General features: G+C 35.3%; 1 protein-coding gene and 1 long non-coding RNA gene across 3 annotated transcripts in view; one reads left to right on the top strand and one right to left on the bottom strand.

Moving 5' to 3' along the window:
• Positions 1–14,035, bottom strand: part of Dennd4c (DENN domain containing 4C) — a 100,449-nt gene that overhangs the window by 3,809 nt on the left and 82,605 nt on the right. For both annotated transcript variants that reach the window (XM_027950615.3, XM_027950616.3), the window contains 5 exons: positions 11,278–11,460; positions 10,062–10,257; positions 7,115–7,360; positions 6,009–6,126; positions 826–976 (listed from right to left, as the gene is read on the bottom strand). In XM_027950615.3, the coding sequence (XP_027806416.2) occupies positions 826–976; positions 6,009–6,126; positions 7,115–7,360; positions 10,062–10,257; positions 11,278–11,460 (894 nt within the window). The remainder of the gene's footprint in view (positions 1–825; positions 977–6,008; positions 6,127–7,114; positions 7,361–10,061; positions 10,258–11,277; positions 11,461–14,035) is intronic.
• LOC139701567 (uncharacterized) overlaps positions 6,327–14,035 on the top strand; it is a 38,716-nt gene continuing 31,007 nt past the window's right edge. Inside the window, exon 1 of the long non-coding RNA XR_011704116.1 lies at positions 6,327–6,407. This is a non-coding gene — a long non-coding RNA (uncharacterized lncRNA). The remainder of the gene's footprint in view (positions 6,408–14,035) is intronic.

Raw genomic sequence — 14,035 nt, 5'->3', positions numbered from 1 at the left:
TTAGTAATACTCCATATAATTGTGTCCCCTTTCCCAAAACTTCCTCTGCAAAATTCACTTACGCTGAGATGGGAATGAGTATTGATTGAAGCACATTAGCCATCAGTAATACTTGGAAATCCGTACAGATGACATTTCAAAGGAGATACCCTGTTGGTTTTGACTGGATATTCTTATAAACTTTCTAAAGAAATGAGTGATAGAGCTAACCCTTATCCGTAAGTTTTGAATTTATATTTTTCCATCCCATGTACAAAATTGTTTTTTCCCTAAAAAAAAAAAAAAAGGGCTGGGGATGTGGTTCAAGCGGTAGCGCGCTCGCCTGGCATGCGTGCGACCCGGGTTCGATCCTCAGCACCACATACAAAAACAAAGATGTTGTGGCCGCCGAATACTAAAAAATAAATATTAAAAATTCTCTCTCTCTCTCTTAAAAAAAAAAAAAAAAAAAAAGGTTTTTACTCTTAACCCCTTTAGGTTCAATGAGAAAATATATGTGGGTATCACAGGGCCTAACCAAGCAGTACCTATATATATCAATGTTAATAAATTCACAGAAGTCTCTGTTGACGATCAGTAATGCTTCCGAAACACAACAGTACATTTTAGACATCAATAAGTTCCTAAAATTCAATCAATTCTATCAGAAATTTTTATTATGTATTTGTGCTCAATTATGAATATATATATTCAGGTAGCACTTATCAAAACAATCAGATATCTGGCAATAAGCATTTCTTTTACAACTCAAGGTATTTTTAGAAATAAGGCATATTTTTTAAAACAGAAAATCAAGGGCACCAAGTAAAAAATTTTGGATATTACCTTTGTCTTTTCATTTCTGGCTTCATTTGCTCAGACAGCAGATTGATAGGCTTAAGAACATCATTATGCTGAATACTCTGCCTAATAGTTTCAACTAAAGTGCTTGTTGCTTGTTGTTCCTCTGACAGGAGGGATAATTTCTTTTCAGAATCTAAAAAGGACACAATAAACAAGAATAAGTTTTTCCCAATTAGTAATGAATTTTTTTCCCCCAGAATTCTGTCACTATTTGTCTACCCAGTATGAACTCCCTCTTTATTAATAACATTATGTAATTCCAAAAATAAAAATTGTACATATTATACAAATAAAATTATATATTATGTTTATTATGGCATAATTCATAATATCTTTATGTAAGAGAATAATCTTTACCTGACTAAGCCTGGTATTTTCTATTCAAAATAGCAATCTAATCTTAATATATATAACTATATATTATACTTAATATATATAACTATATATATAACTATATAACATCCAGAACTATTAAGAACATTAATACAATTGGGTGCAGTGTTGCACACCTGTAATTCAGCAACCTGGGAGGCTAACACAGGAGAACAGCAAGTCCAAGACCATCCTGGGCAACTCAGTGAGACATTCTCAAAATAAAAACCAAATAGCTAGGGATATAACTCAACAGTAGAGTGTTCCTGGGTTCCATCTCTAGTACCACAAGAAAAAGAAAAAAAATTACAGATCTTATATTTCATAGATGATAAAAAGTTTTTCAGTAGTAGAAATGGAATTGAATCATATACTAATATCAAGTATATACAAATTCAAAATGTGTACTTGACCTGGAAAAGGGGAATACTTTAATGATACAGGCAATTCCAGGAATCCTACAATTTTATTTATACCCATATTAGCATAAGATGGGGATATGTATCTAATATAGCTCCTTGAACTCATTCTGAGTGCTATCATAAAGTGATACTGCATTTTTCATACAATACAGCTCTAAAATAAATTAGGTTTTTTAAAAATTTTTTTAGTTATAGGTGGACACAATGTCTTTATTTTATATTCATGTGGTGCTGAGGATCGAACCCAGTGCCTCACGCATGCTAGGCGAGCACACTACCTCTGAGCCACAATCCCAGCCCTAAAATAAATTAGTTTTTGTTGTTTTTATTGTTTTCTGTATCAGAAATTGAACCCAAGGGTGCTTAACCACTGAACTACATCCCCAGCCCTTTCTATTTTTTAATTTTGAGACAGGGTCTCTCTAAGTTGCTCAGGACCTTGCTAAGTTGCTGAAGCTGGCTTTGAACTCTGGATCCTCCTGCCTCAGCCTCTGCAGTCACGGGGATTACAGGGATATGCCACCATTCCTGGCCCAAAATAGTAATACTTCTAAGAATTAGCACCTTTCTCTAATATGACAACAAAAGGAAATCCTGGCTTCTATGGTTTTCTATCTTAGCTCTTTTCCCACTAAGTGATGACCTTTGACAGTTTTCATGCTATACTGTGACTTTGGAACCCAATCCAAATATAATAAGCAACACTACCATTTCCCCCATTAACTCAATATTTTAAATAACAGGTTTATTGAGAAATAATTTTTAAATCATACAATCTGATTTTTTAGTACACTCACAGAGTTATAACCATAAGAAACCACTAATCTATTTTTTGTCTCTACAAATTTGCTTATTCTGGAAATTTCATTTCAGTGAATCATACTATCTAGGCTCTTTTGTGACTTGTTTCTTCTATTATATTTTCAAGATTCACCCATGTTGTAGCACATATCAGTAATTTATTCTTTCTGTTGCCAAAAAATTCCATAGTATAGGGTGGGGCATGGTGGCACTTGCCTGTAATCCCACTGACTCAGAAGTTTGAGACAGCAGGATAGCAAGTTCAAGGCCAGCCTCAGCAACTTAGCAAGGCCCTAAGCACTTAGAAAGACCCTATCTCAAAATAAAAATTAAAAGGGGCTGGAGGATGTAGGTCAGTGATAAAAACACTCCTGGATTAAATCCCCAGTCCCACCCCACCAAAAAAAAAAAAAAAAAAGTGGGGGAGTTATTGTGTGGATATACCATACTTTATCCATTTATAAGATGAAAATTTAAGTTGTTTCCATTTGTTAGCTGTTATGAAAAATGCTACTACTAACATTTGTGTATAAGTTTTTGTGCATGGAATATGGTAACTCTGCTTACCATTTTGAAGGCTGTGAAATGTTGTCCACCATTTTTATAGCCTAATCAGTATGTATGCCAGTTCCAATTTCTCCACATCCTCACCAACTCTTGTTATTTTTGTGTGTGTGTGTTTTTATTATAGCCATCCTAGAAAGTATGAACTCATCTTTTTATGTTTTTTTGTTTTGTTTTGGGTACTGGGATTTGAACTCAGGGGCACTCAACCACTGAGCCATATCCTGAACCCTATTTCGTATTTTATGTAAAGACAGGGTAGGATGTCTCACTGAGTTGCTTAGTACCTCATTTTTGCTGAGGCTGGCTTTGAACTCGTGATCCTCCTGCCTCAGCCTCCCGAGCTGCTAGGATTACAGGCATGCACCCCCACACCCGGCCTCCTGCTGAATATTTATAGTAAAGTTTTTCATTATAACAAATAATCCCACAGTAAACATTATTGTGCATTGTATTTCTATAACAGAGTTGTCTCACTAAAATTCCTGAGTAGTTAAAACACATTCACATATTAAATTTAGACAATGTTTGCCATACTGTTCTTCAGAAATAAATCATTTTAGAATTTTAACAGTTTATCAGTGTTCTTTTCCTCAGCATTTGGGTGGAGTAGGTACTGGGGCTTGAACTCATGGGTGCTTTACCACAGAGCTTCATCTCCAGACCTTTCTATTTTGAGACAGCATCAAGCTAAGCTGCTGAAGGAGGGTCTCTCTAAATTGCTGAGGTTGGGTGTAAACCTGTAACCTCCTGCCTTGGCCTCAAATCACTGGGTATACAGGTATGCACCAGGATGCTTGGCTTCCCCCCACATTTCAATCTTGACTTAGTGGCAACTTAGAACAAAGCAGCCCGCACCGGAAAAGAACATCAATCAGATGCCAGCGGAAACGCCTGTCAATCAGCCAGATCTCCTGACTAATGCCTGTCAATCAACAGGACCCCCCTGGCCAATCCTGGAGTTCAGCCAACTCCCCTGACCAACTTCAAGGGGGCAAGGGACCCTAGAAACACCTTTTCCTGTCCCAAGCCCTTCCTTTCCTGCTGTAAGCCCCATAAAAGTCCAGTCCGGTTGAGCTTCCATGCGGTTTCTCCTCAGACCCTTCCCCTGTCCCCTCTGTGGGTCTGATCGAGTTCCGCCCAGGAGTGATATCTCAATAAAGCCTGTTCAGCGGCCCTTTTAAATCTGCCTCCTTTGGCCATTGCCTGCCCGGACTGATCTGACAATAGGTACAAGTTTACACTTTTCTTTTTTTAAAAAACGTAAAGTAATATTTCACTAAAATGTAAAAACTAATGTGATTAAGCATCTTTTTATGTTTGTGTTAGGGAACAAATTGTGCCCCCACCCTTTCAAATTCATACACAGAAACCCTAACCACTAATGTTACTGTATTTGGAAATAGGGGCTTTAAAGAAATAATTAGAGCTAAATAAGGCCATAAAGAGTGGGAGATTCTTATCTAATATGACTGATTGTTAGTATTCTTACAAGAAGAGAAAGAAAAACTAGGTATGTGCCTGTGTGCATACATGCATTTACACAGAAAAAAGGCTACATGAGAGTACAGCAAGGCAGCAGCCATTGCAAGCCAAAAAGGGAGACCTCAGGAAAAATCAAACCTACTGGGAAGTCCAGCCTTGATCCTTGCTAATTTCTTGAAATTTAATTCCTGTTGTTTAAGGCATGCCAGACTATGGTGTTTTGTTATGGCGACCCAAGCACACTATTACAGTCTGAAAGCCACTTTAACTTTTCTTCCATGAAATTCCTATTAATGCCATTTTCTCCTTTAATTGATGTATTGTTCTTTTGGGGTGGGGTGGGGTGGGGTGGGTGGAGTACTGTGAATTGAACCCAGGGGCACTCAACCACCAAGTCACAAGCCCAAGTCCTTTTTTTTATTTTGAGACAGGGTTTCACTAAGTTACCTACAGTCTTGATAAATTTCTGAGGTTGCCTTTGAACTTGTGTTTCCTGCTGGGATTACAGGCATGTGCTACCGTGCCCAGCTCAGTTGCATTGTTCTTAATGACTCAAAATGCTTCAAAACACAGGATGATGATCTTTTAAACTTTTATAATAATATGTTCTAAATATAAAAGATGGAAAATGAAGCCAGAATCTTTTAGACTATATCTACCCATTTAAACTGAAATTATAATCCTAAACCAACACATCTATAATACTTTTCTACTATGTAGAATTTACTCTCAAAATACCCAAAATAGTATTTAACAAACTGCCGCAGTCTGGCTGGGCACAAAATCACGAGCCACCACACAGCTTGTAGATTCAAACAGCAACTCTTTATTCCTGAACTCACACCAGCCGTCCACAATCACGTTCTGGGGAAATCCACGTTCTCTGCCCAAATCCACCTCCACTGGGCTTCTATCTCCCAAAAAATACTGTCTGAATCCCGTGAGAACTCAAGGGGAACTCAGGCAGCAGGATACGCCCTATTCCCAGCAGGAATAATCTTAAACCTAGAACCACCCTAAACCCGGATAGTCCTAAACCAGGAACGCCCTAAACTCCTAAACCGGGAACACCCTAAACCCAGATCCGCCTTGGTCCTTGAGCAAGGTCACCTACATGCAATGTCACTGCAAAATGTCCTATTTCCAGGAGTCCTTCCACTAAGCAACGTGGGGTATGCTGACAAGGAAATTGTCATACCTACTTGGCTAATGGCTCCCAGCAACAAACAAGCTACCAAAAAAAAAAAAAAAATTATTCCTTAACACACTTGAGCCCTGACATAGTTAAACAGGTCAGTATAATAACAAATCAATTTGAATTAATTAAATCTTTAAAAACAAAGCACAACAGTTTGTTTTCATCATCTCTTTAGTTCTATTCCTTCTCATTCTTTTTTGTTGCTAAATAATATCCTACCATATGCATGAACTGTATGACAATTTGCTTATCCATTTACCTATGAAAGGATATTTGGGTTGTATGTATTAACACTTTTATGTTTTTAGTTCTATTTTACTTACTAAAATTCCTCCAAGAGACATACAGAGGTTCTCCTGGTTCTTGATGAAGGTTGATATTATCCCATAAGAGTTGAATATAGACAAGTTTGCTATCCTGGGACAGAGATGATAAAGGAAGCTAAAAGAGATCAATAAAAAATATTAGCATCCCAAGCATAATCATTACCACTGGACCTAGTGAAACTTGATTATATATAAAGCAGATGAATTCTTTCAAAACTCTAGATCTAAAATTCTGAGCAAAAAAAAAAAAAAAAACATCAATTTTTATTAACATCTAATGATAAATGTCCTTGTTATTTTCTGACATATAGGTTTCTCTGTGAAGTACTGGAATGTCAACTTGGTAACTGTCACATGGTCATGTGAGAGGTTAACAACATTACAACAAATTTTAAGGTAAGACAAAGTGTAAGAGTTTCTACTATCTTATCAGCTAATTTTGCTTCAATTACTACTCAGAATAAATGAGTCAACTTAAGACTTTATAATACTTTATTTAAGATTGTGTTGTGCCTCAAATGTGGAGAGTGTTGTCTCTCAATATTCAATTTGATAAAAGAGTGCTAGGAGCTCAGTGTCTCCACTGGAACCAGGGATCTTAACACAAGCGGAAGAAGTGCTTTGGGTGTCAGGTAGCAGTTTTCATCACTTATTAGGCTTGTGACCTTACACAAATCACTTATATAACTTTTAATTATATCATCTGAAAAATAAAAATAATATGAGAGCTTTCAAATAAAGTTGTGAGAATTTCAGGTGGGAAAATGACAGTTCATCTTTGCAGCTAGATATGACCAGAAGTTCTGAACACATGGGTACATGTGGAAATATTATGAACTCCATGAACTTTAATAAAGAAGAATTACTCTTCTTCATCCATTTTTCCCTAACCTTGGACATGGAGGTCAAGCATAGCTAAGCAAAAAGAGGATCTCAGGTTCCTAACACTGTACCATCCCTGGACCACCTATCCAAACTTTTATATTGAGAGGGAAATAAATCTTTATCTTGTTAAGCTACTGTTGCTGTATACTTTCAGTAGCTTGAAGATAAGCCTCATCCTAATATACCAATGTACTATAAGTACAAAGTTAGTACCTTACCTGTATACCTTCGTTACAGTGTTCAGATGTGAGAATAAGTCCTGGCAAGTTACTAGGAAGGTCTAAACGTCTGAAATACCAAACAAGGTTCCAGAAAATGATTGGATGTTGATTGATGAAAGAGGATGTATGAATCACCTGATCACCTTCATTTTCTAGCAAAGATTCAAGTTCCTTACGAAGCACTAGAGGACTCAAATAGGGTACAGAAACAGGGGGAGGATTGGGCCTTTTTCCTAAAGGATCCTTAAAAAGAAAATACAAAAAAGTGAATATTATCTACTTAATTCTGTATGTTTAACAATACTTTTCAGTGAGATTATATTTCTCTATCTCATTAAAATCAGATTTCAGAACCACTGCTACATGCTGTAGAACATCCTAATGAATGAAAAAAACCTTAAACAAAAGACCACTTTATCTTAATTAGTTACATTTAGATTATTACAAAATAAAATTAAGAGTCCGTATTTTAACAGACCCTTTATTTCTTTTTATTAAAAAAGAAAAGAGCTCCTTTAAAATAGAGCTTCTCAATCATGTTAGTAAATACAATAGCTTGTATGTATGACTCATTTTTTTTATTTTTAATAAGAAACATTTGCATTTCACCTATTTCATATATGCATTTCACCTATTTCATATATGCGTTTCACACACCAAAAACCGTGTGATCTAATTTTCATAACTACAACAAATGTAGTATTTTTTTAAACATCTGTCATTGGCTACTTTTAAAATTATACTTAGCTCATATTCGATTCCAACAAAAACAAGGAATTACAGAACAGTTGTACAATTCAAATGAAATAAGGAATTAAAAAAAAAATACAACCCAGACTTCAGAAGTTATACAAATATTTATGACCAAATAATTAACAAATGAGCACCTTAGTATCCAGACTCTAGTCTCTGAATAGCATTTCCCTCTAAAAGGGAACCAAGAAATGGCTGATTCTAGGTCTGGGAAAAGAAATACATGAGCATGTAACATCTTGTCATATAAGAAAGCATGGAAGTCTTAAAATCTTACAAAAAGGCTACTAGAAAGGATTAATAAGCCAAAGATGAAATAATACAAACATCAATAAAGACATAAACAGAAATCGATTTTTTGTGGGGGACGGGGGAAACTGGGGATCGAACCCAAGGGTGCTTTTACCATTGCGCTACATTCCCAGCCCTTTTTATTTTTTATTTTGAGACAGCATCTCATGACAGAGTTGCTTAACACCTCGCTAATTTGCTGAGGCTAGCCTCTAACTTGCAATCCTTCTGCCAAGCTGCTGGGATTACAGGCACACATCACCAGGCCCAGCTAAACAGCAACAGATTCAAACAAAAATGCTTTAAAAAGAAGTTCATAATAATACCCTATGTTGGGGCTGGGGTTGTGGCTCAGTGGTAGAGTGCTTGCCTAGAATGTGTGAAGCACTGGGTTTGATCCCCAGCACCACATTAACACAAACAAATAAATGAAGGTATTGTGTCATCTACAACTAAAAAATATATTTAAAAAAATAATAAAACCCTATTCTCCCAAATTAACTGATATGTTGTGGAAAACACTATAGTTCCCAATTTTCTTTTTTAAAAACTGTCTTCCCAATATACTTTGCATCTTTAGAAAACCAAACAGAAGACATTACGCAGTTTTTCTTTATAGATATATTCCATTTAATAAAGAAGAAATGACAGAATTAGACTATCACCATTTTACAGTTTCCAATGAATCAATTATCTAGGCATTAGAACATTAATAGTTACTAATGCCTCCTACTGGAGGAGAATATACAGCCATTTATGAAGTTGTCTTGCAAAATTTAACACATGAATATTAAAAACCCTGAATCTGAGAAGTTTTTAGATACTAATTTATAGATTTGCAATTAGCCAAATTAGAATTTTTGAAAACTAGTATCTAAAGGCAAATGACTTAGTTTTACCAAAAAACAAATTTCAAGGGGAAAAAAAAAGAATCTGTAGATTTAAAAAGATAAAACCCTAACAATTACAAGGCATGGAGTTTGACCTTTATGCTTCAAACCAACTCCACGCACATAAATTTAATACTTTTGAGAAATCTGAACAAAGAGTAACCTGATAATGTTATTTATTTGGGGGCAGGGGTCTTTTGGTATGATAATGGCACTGTGATAAATTTTTTTTGGTTTGGGGGTGAGATCAGGGATTGAACTCAGGGCACTCAACCACTGAGCCACATCCCCAGCCATATTTTATATTTTATTTAGAAACAGGGTCTCACTGAGTTGCTTAGGGCCTTGCTAAATTGATGAGGCTGGCTTTGAACTTGCGATCTTCCTGTCTCAGCCTCCTGAGCCACTGGGATTACAAGGCATGTGCTTTTTAAATGCCTCTTTATTTAGAGTTACATACTGAAATATTTACAATCAGAATATATGTTGTTTGAAATTTCTTTCTAAACAATCTAGGAAAGGGGAATTAAATGAGGGCTTGCATAAAAGAAGAAAGCCTATAGGCTGAAAAGTATTGAAGCTAGGTCAAGGGAGTCATTACACTCCTCTGCTAATTTTTAATATACAGTTTAAATTTTCAGTTTTTAAAAGTTTAAAAAGTTTTTTGTTTATGGAAAACTCTTTATTTGTCACTTCATGTTATTAAAATGAGTCTACCTCTGGAAGGAGACGCATGCCTGCAAGCAGAAGGATGGCAAATTTGAAGCCAACCTGAGCATATTAGTAAGACTCTGCTCAAAAAATAAAATAAAAATGGTGGAAATATAGCTCCAGGGTAAAACAGTTGCCTATCTTGTGCTAGTCCCTGGGTTCAAAACCCAGTTACCCTACTCCCCCCCAACCACCAAAAAATAAAAGAGAGTGGAAGAAAGAGTCTACCACACAAGAATTATGTACTATTCCAATGCATACATACAAGAAGCACATAACATGATTACATTATTACATACCACAACTTCCTGCAGACTGTTTGGAAGACTAACTGTTGAAATGCCATGAAATGGTCGTTGGGAAAAGTCAATGTTTTGCAAAGGGCCTCCAACACTGTGACTTCGAGTCAAAGGTACATTTCGCTTTGATAAACTATTAGGCACAGATGGCACTTGCACAGTTTGGACATCTCCACTGATTTTCTTTATTTCATCGCTTTAAAAAATAAAGAATAAATGCTATGTTGGTTCTGAAAAATAATGTAAATCTGGGGAGATAAGAGTATTTTTCTACAATGAGTTTTGAGTTTATTAAATATCCTAGAAAAACCAACACTGCCATTTAGGAATTAAATTCAGGCTGAAGGTATAGCTCTGTGGTAGAGCACTTGTCTCACCTGAACACTTAAAAGCCTCCCCCAAAAGAATTAAGTTCTTTTCAAACATGTTTGTAAAACTAGTCAGGAAAACAGATGAAATGGATGATTGGTGAGGTTTGGGAAGAGGATATATGTCATAACTTTAAAAAACTAAATACCCATTCACTTTATTCAAATGTTATTTCATCTTTATTAAACAAAATCACCTAGAAATATACTGCATACAAACAGGTACAGTAGATTCATGGAGAGATATTTAATCTCTATCATGCCATGATCCACTTAAGGATAAAGGCCAGCTCTGAGTTACTTTTTTATTCTCAGAACTTAGCATAATGCTTACAAAACAACAGTCTCTTAAGAAATGTTTGGCTCAGATAATATTCAAGAGTAAAATTTATACTTCACATTGAAGAGAATATTCTGGAAATTGGCACTGATTACACTAACAAGAAAAATATTTTTTTCTGTTCATTTTGTAAAAGACCACTATAAAAAAAAAAAAAAAAAAACTAAACTTAGATCAAAAATGTTTTACCATCAGATTCATTCATTAGATATTTAAATATTAAGTGGTACTAAAACAGGAAGATTTGGCTGGGGTTGTGGCTCAGGGGTAGAGCTCTTGCCTACTGTGTATGAGACACTGGGTTAGATCCTCAGCACCATGTAAAAATAAATAAGTAAAATAAAGGTATTGTGTCCATCTACAACTAAAATTTTTTTATTTAAAAAAACAGGAAGATTTAATTTTATTAATGTCAAAACTTGTACCTACAAGAGTCTGGATGTCTTTAAAGACAGAATTCTTACAAAGGTACTTAATTTATTATAGAGTTCGCTGCACTCTATGATACCTTGATTCAACTGCATAGCTTGTTTCTTCAGTTATGGTCTGTTTAGGTTTTGGGAAATCCACAAAGTTAATCAACTCAGGTTCTGCTGAACTGCATACAGGTCTGTGCTCCAAGGGTTCACTTGCTAGAGGAAGGCTGCCACTTTGTAAACTGTCACCAGAGGTACTTGGTTTCAAGAAAAAGCTAAATATGGAAGAGAACAACAACAACAACAAATCCTGTTTAAAAAATTCTGTGAGTCCTCAAAATTTTAACATACTTAAAATTACTATATTGTAATCATTAATACATTAGACAATCCATAAGGGAAATACTGTCTGTTTTAAATATCCACACACACTCCTGTTCTTATTCTTTCTCTCCTCCTGCCCTAAAAATTTTAAATAAAAAGTTCAGTGTAGTCCAACATAAGATTGCTTCAGTTTTTGAGAACTATTGAAGAAAACTAGGAAGAAGGAAAGCAAAATACTTTATTAATTTCCTAAGTTTAAAGAAAGAAACATTTTAATATGTTAACCTGTAATTGTTGATAGTTATACCCCCTTTTTCCCCCACTTAAAAATCTCCATTTTGGTCTCTAGTCACTTCTGCTCTATTTATTTATTTTAAACTTCTCTCTTTCATTTTCCCTTTGGGTAAAAATTGGGTAAGGTCTTATAGCTCCTCTAAAAGGACGTTAGAGAACTTTCTGAGGTAAAGATAATACTTTGTATCTTGAACACAGCTTGGTTTGCAGAAATGTATTTGCTTTACAAATGGCATGTTTATTAATATTTGTTGTACATTTTATTGTATGTAATACTGACTAGTAATTAATGATATGTATACTGAAGTCTTTAGAGAAAGTCTATGAGAGTGATAAAGATATGGAGGGTTAGATGATAAAGCAAGTACAGTAAAATATAAATTGGAGAATTCAAGAGTAGACATTGCATATTCAATGAAAATAAAGAAATCTTTAGCTAGCAGTGTAGGTCAGTGGTAGAGAACATGCTTAGCATGCTCAATGCCCTGGATTCAATCCCCAGCACTCTCCATCCTCTCCAAAAATCTTTAAACTTTGCTGTAAGCTTGAAATTTTCCACAATGACATACTGGGGTGGGAAAAAAAATAGTGTTTCAGTATACCCTAATGACAAAATATTTATAAAAAAATTCTGGTTACAATAGCTTAAAAAAACACAATTAAACAAAAACCTACAAGGCACATGGAAAATACTTTAAAAGTCCTAAAGAAGATCTGAAAAATATGGAGAGATATACTATGTTCATAAATAATTAATAATAAAAGAAACATTTTCACCAAATTAATCTATAAATCTAATGTGATCTAATGCAAATAGAGTAATAAAAAAATAGAGTGTTGGGGAGGAAATGTACAACTAGAGTACAGTATATATGGGAACTTGATATATGATAAAAGTGACACCATGTATCAGTGAGGAAAGGATAGGTTACTTAGTAGATGATACTCAGATAACTGGCTTGTTATATGGAAAAAAATAAAAGTCGGATTTCTACCATCACCCATGAAAGTGGAATCTAGATCATCTTAAGAGCCAAATATAACATTTAGCCTAGCATGCACAAGGCTCAGCATTGAAAAGAAAAGATATTCCAGGAGAAAATGAGAGTGAACAACTCTCAAAACAAGACCACAAAAGCACAACTCATGAGGTTGGAAAATTACTAATTTCTTCCAAGGAAAGAATATCAAAAACATTCAATGAACTGGGATGTACAAGGCCCTGGGTTTAATCCCCAGCACCCCACCCCACCCCACCCCCCCAAAAAAAAACAACCTCAAATTAGCAGGAAATCAATTCTATTCACCATAGCTTCAAAATGAAAACAAAAACAAAGTAGAAATAAATCTGACCAGGGAAGTGAAAACTATAGAATACTGTAGAAAGAACTGAAAATGACACAAGTAAAAGGACCTCCCATGTTCATGGATAGGCAGAATTAATGTTGTTAAAATGATTCAATGCAATCTCCACCACAATACCAATGACATTTATCACAGAACTAGAAAATAAACAATTCTAAAATTAATTTGGAAGAATAAAAGACAGAGAAGAGCCAAAGCAACTCTAACTAAAAAAAGCAATTCTGGAGAGATCATAATATTTGACTTCAAATTATACTACAGACCTGTAATCCCAGCAGCTTGGGAGGCCGAGGCAGGAGGATCACAAGTTCAAAGCCAGCCTCAGAAACTTAATAAGCCCCTAAGCAACTCAGCAAAACCTTTCTCTATAAAATATAAAAAAGGAATGGGGATATGGCTCAGTGGTAAGTGCCTTGGGGTTCAAGTCCCAGCACCAAAAAAAAAAAAAAGAAAAGAAAAATTAAAAAGAAATGTTATACTACAGAGCTACTGAAACAAACAAAAAACTGCATGGTACTGGCATAAAAACACACACAGAGCAATGGAACAGACTAAAAGCACAAAGACTGGGAGTTGAAACAAGAGGATTACAAGGTTAAGGCCAACCTGAGCACCTTAGCTAGACCCTGTCTCAAAATAAAAAAGGGCTAGGAATGTAGCTTAGTGATGAGTGTGCTGAGTTCAATCTCCATACCACAAAAACAAAACAAAAATCTCCAGAGAGACACTCATCTTTGATAAAGAGGGCAAAAATAGTCATTGGAAAAAGGATAGCCAATGGTAATGAGAAATCTGGTTTTCCACATGTAGATGAATAGGACTAGATCCTTATCTCTTTCACTTTGCACAAAAGTCAACTCAAAATAG

The sequence above is a fragment of the Marmota flaviventris genome, chromosome 13 (genome assembly GCF_047511675.1).
Source record: "Marmota flaviventris isolate mMarFla1 chromosome 13, mMarFla1.hap1, whole genome shotgun sequence".
Lineage (NCBI taxonomy): Eukaryota > Metazoa > Chordata > Mammalia > Rodentia > Sciuridae > Marmota > Marmota flaviventris.
This window is presented reverse-complemented; position numbering and strand designations above follow the sequence as displayed.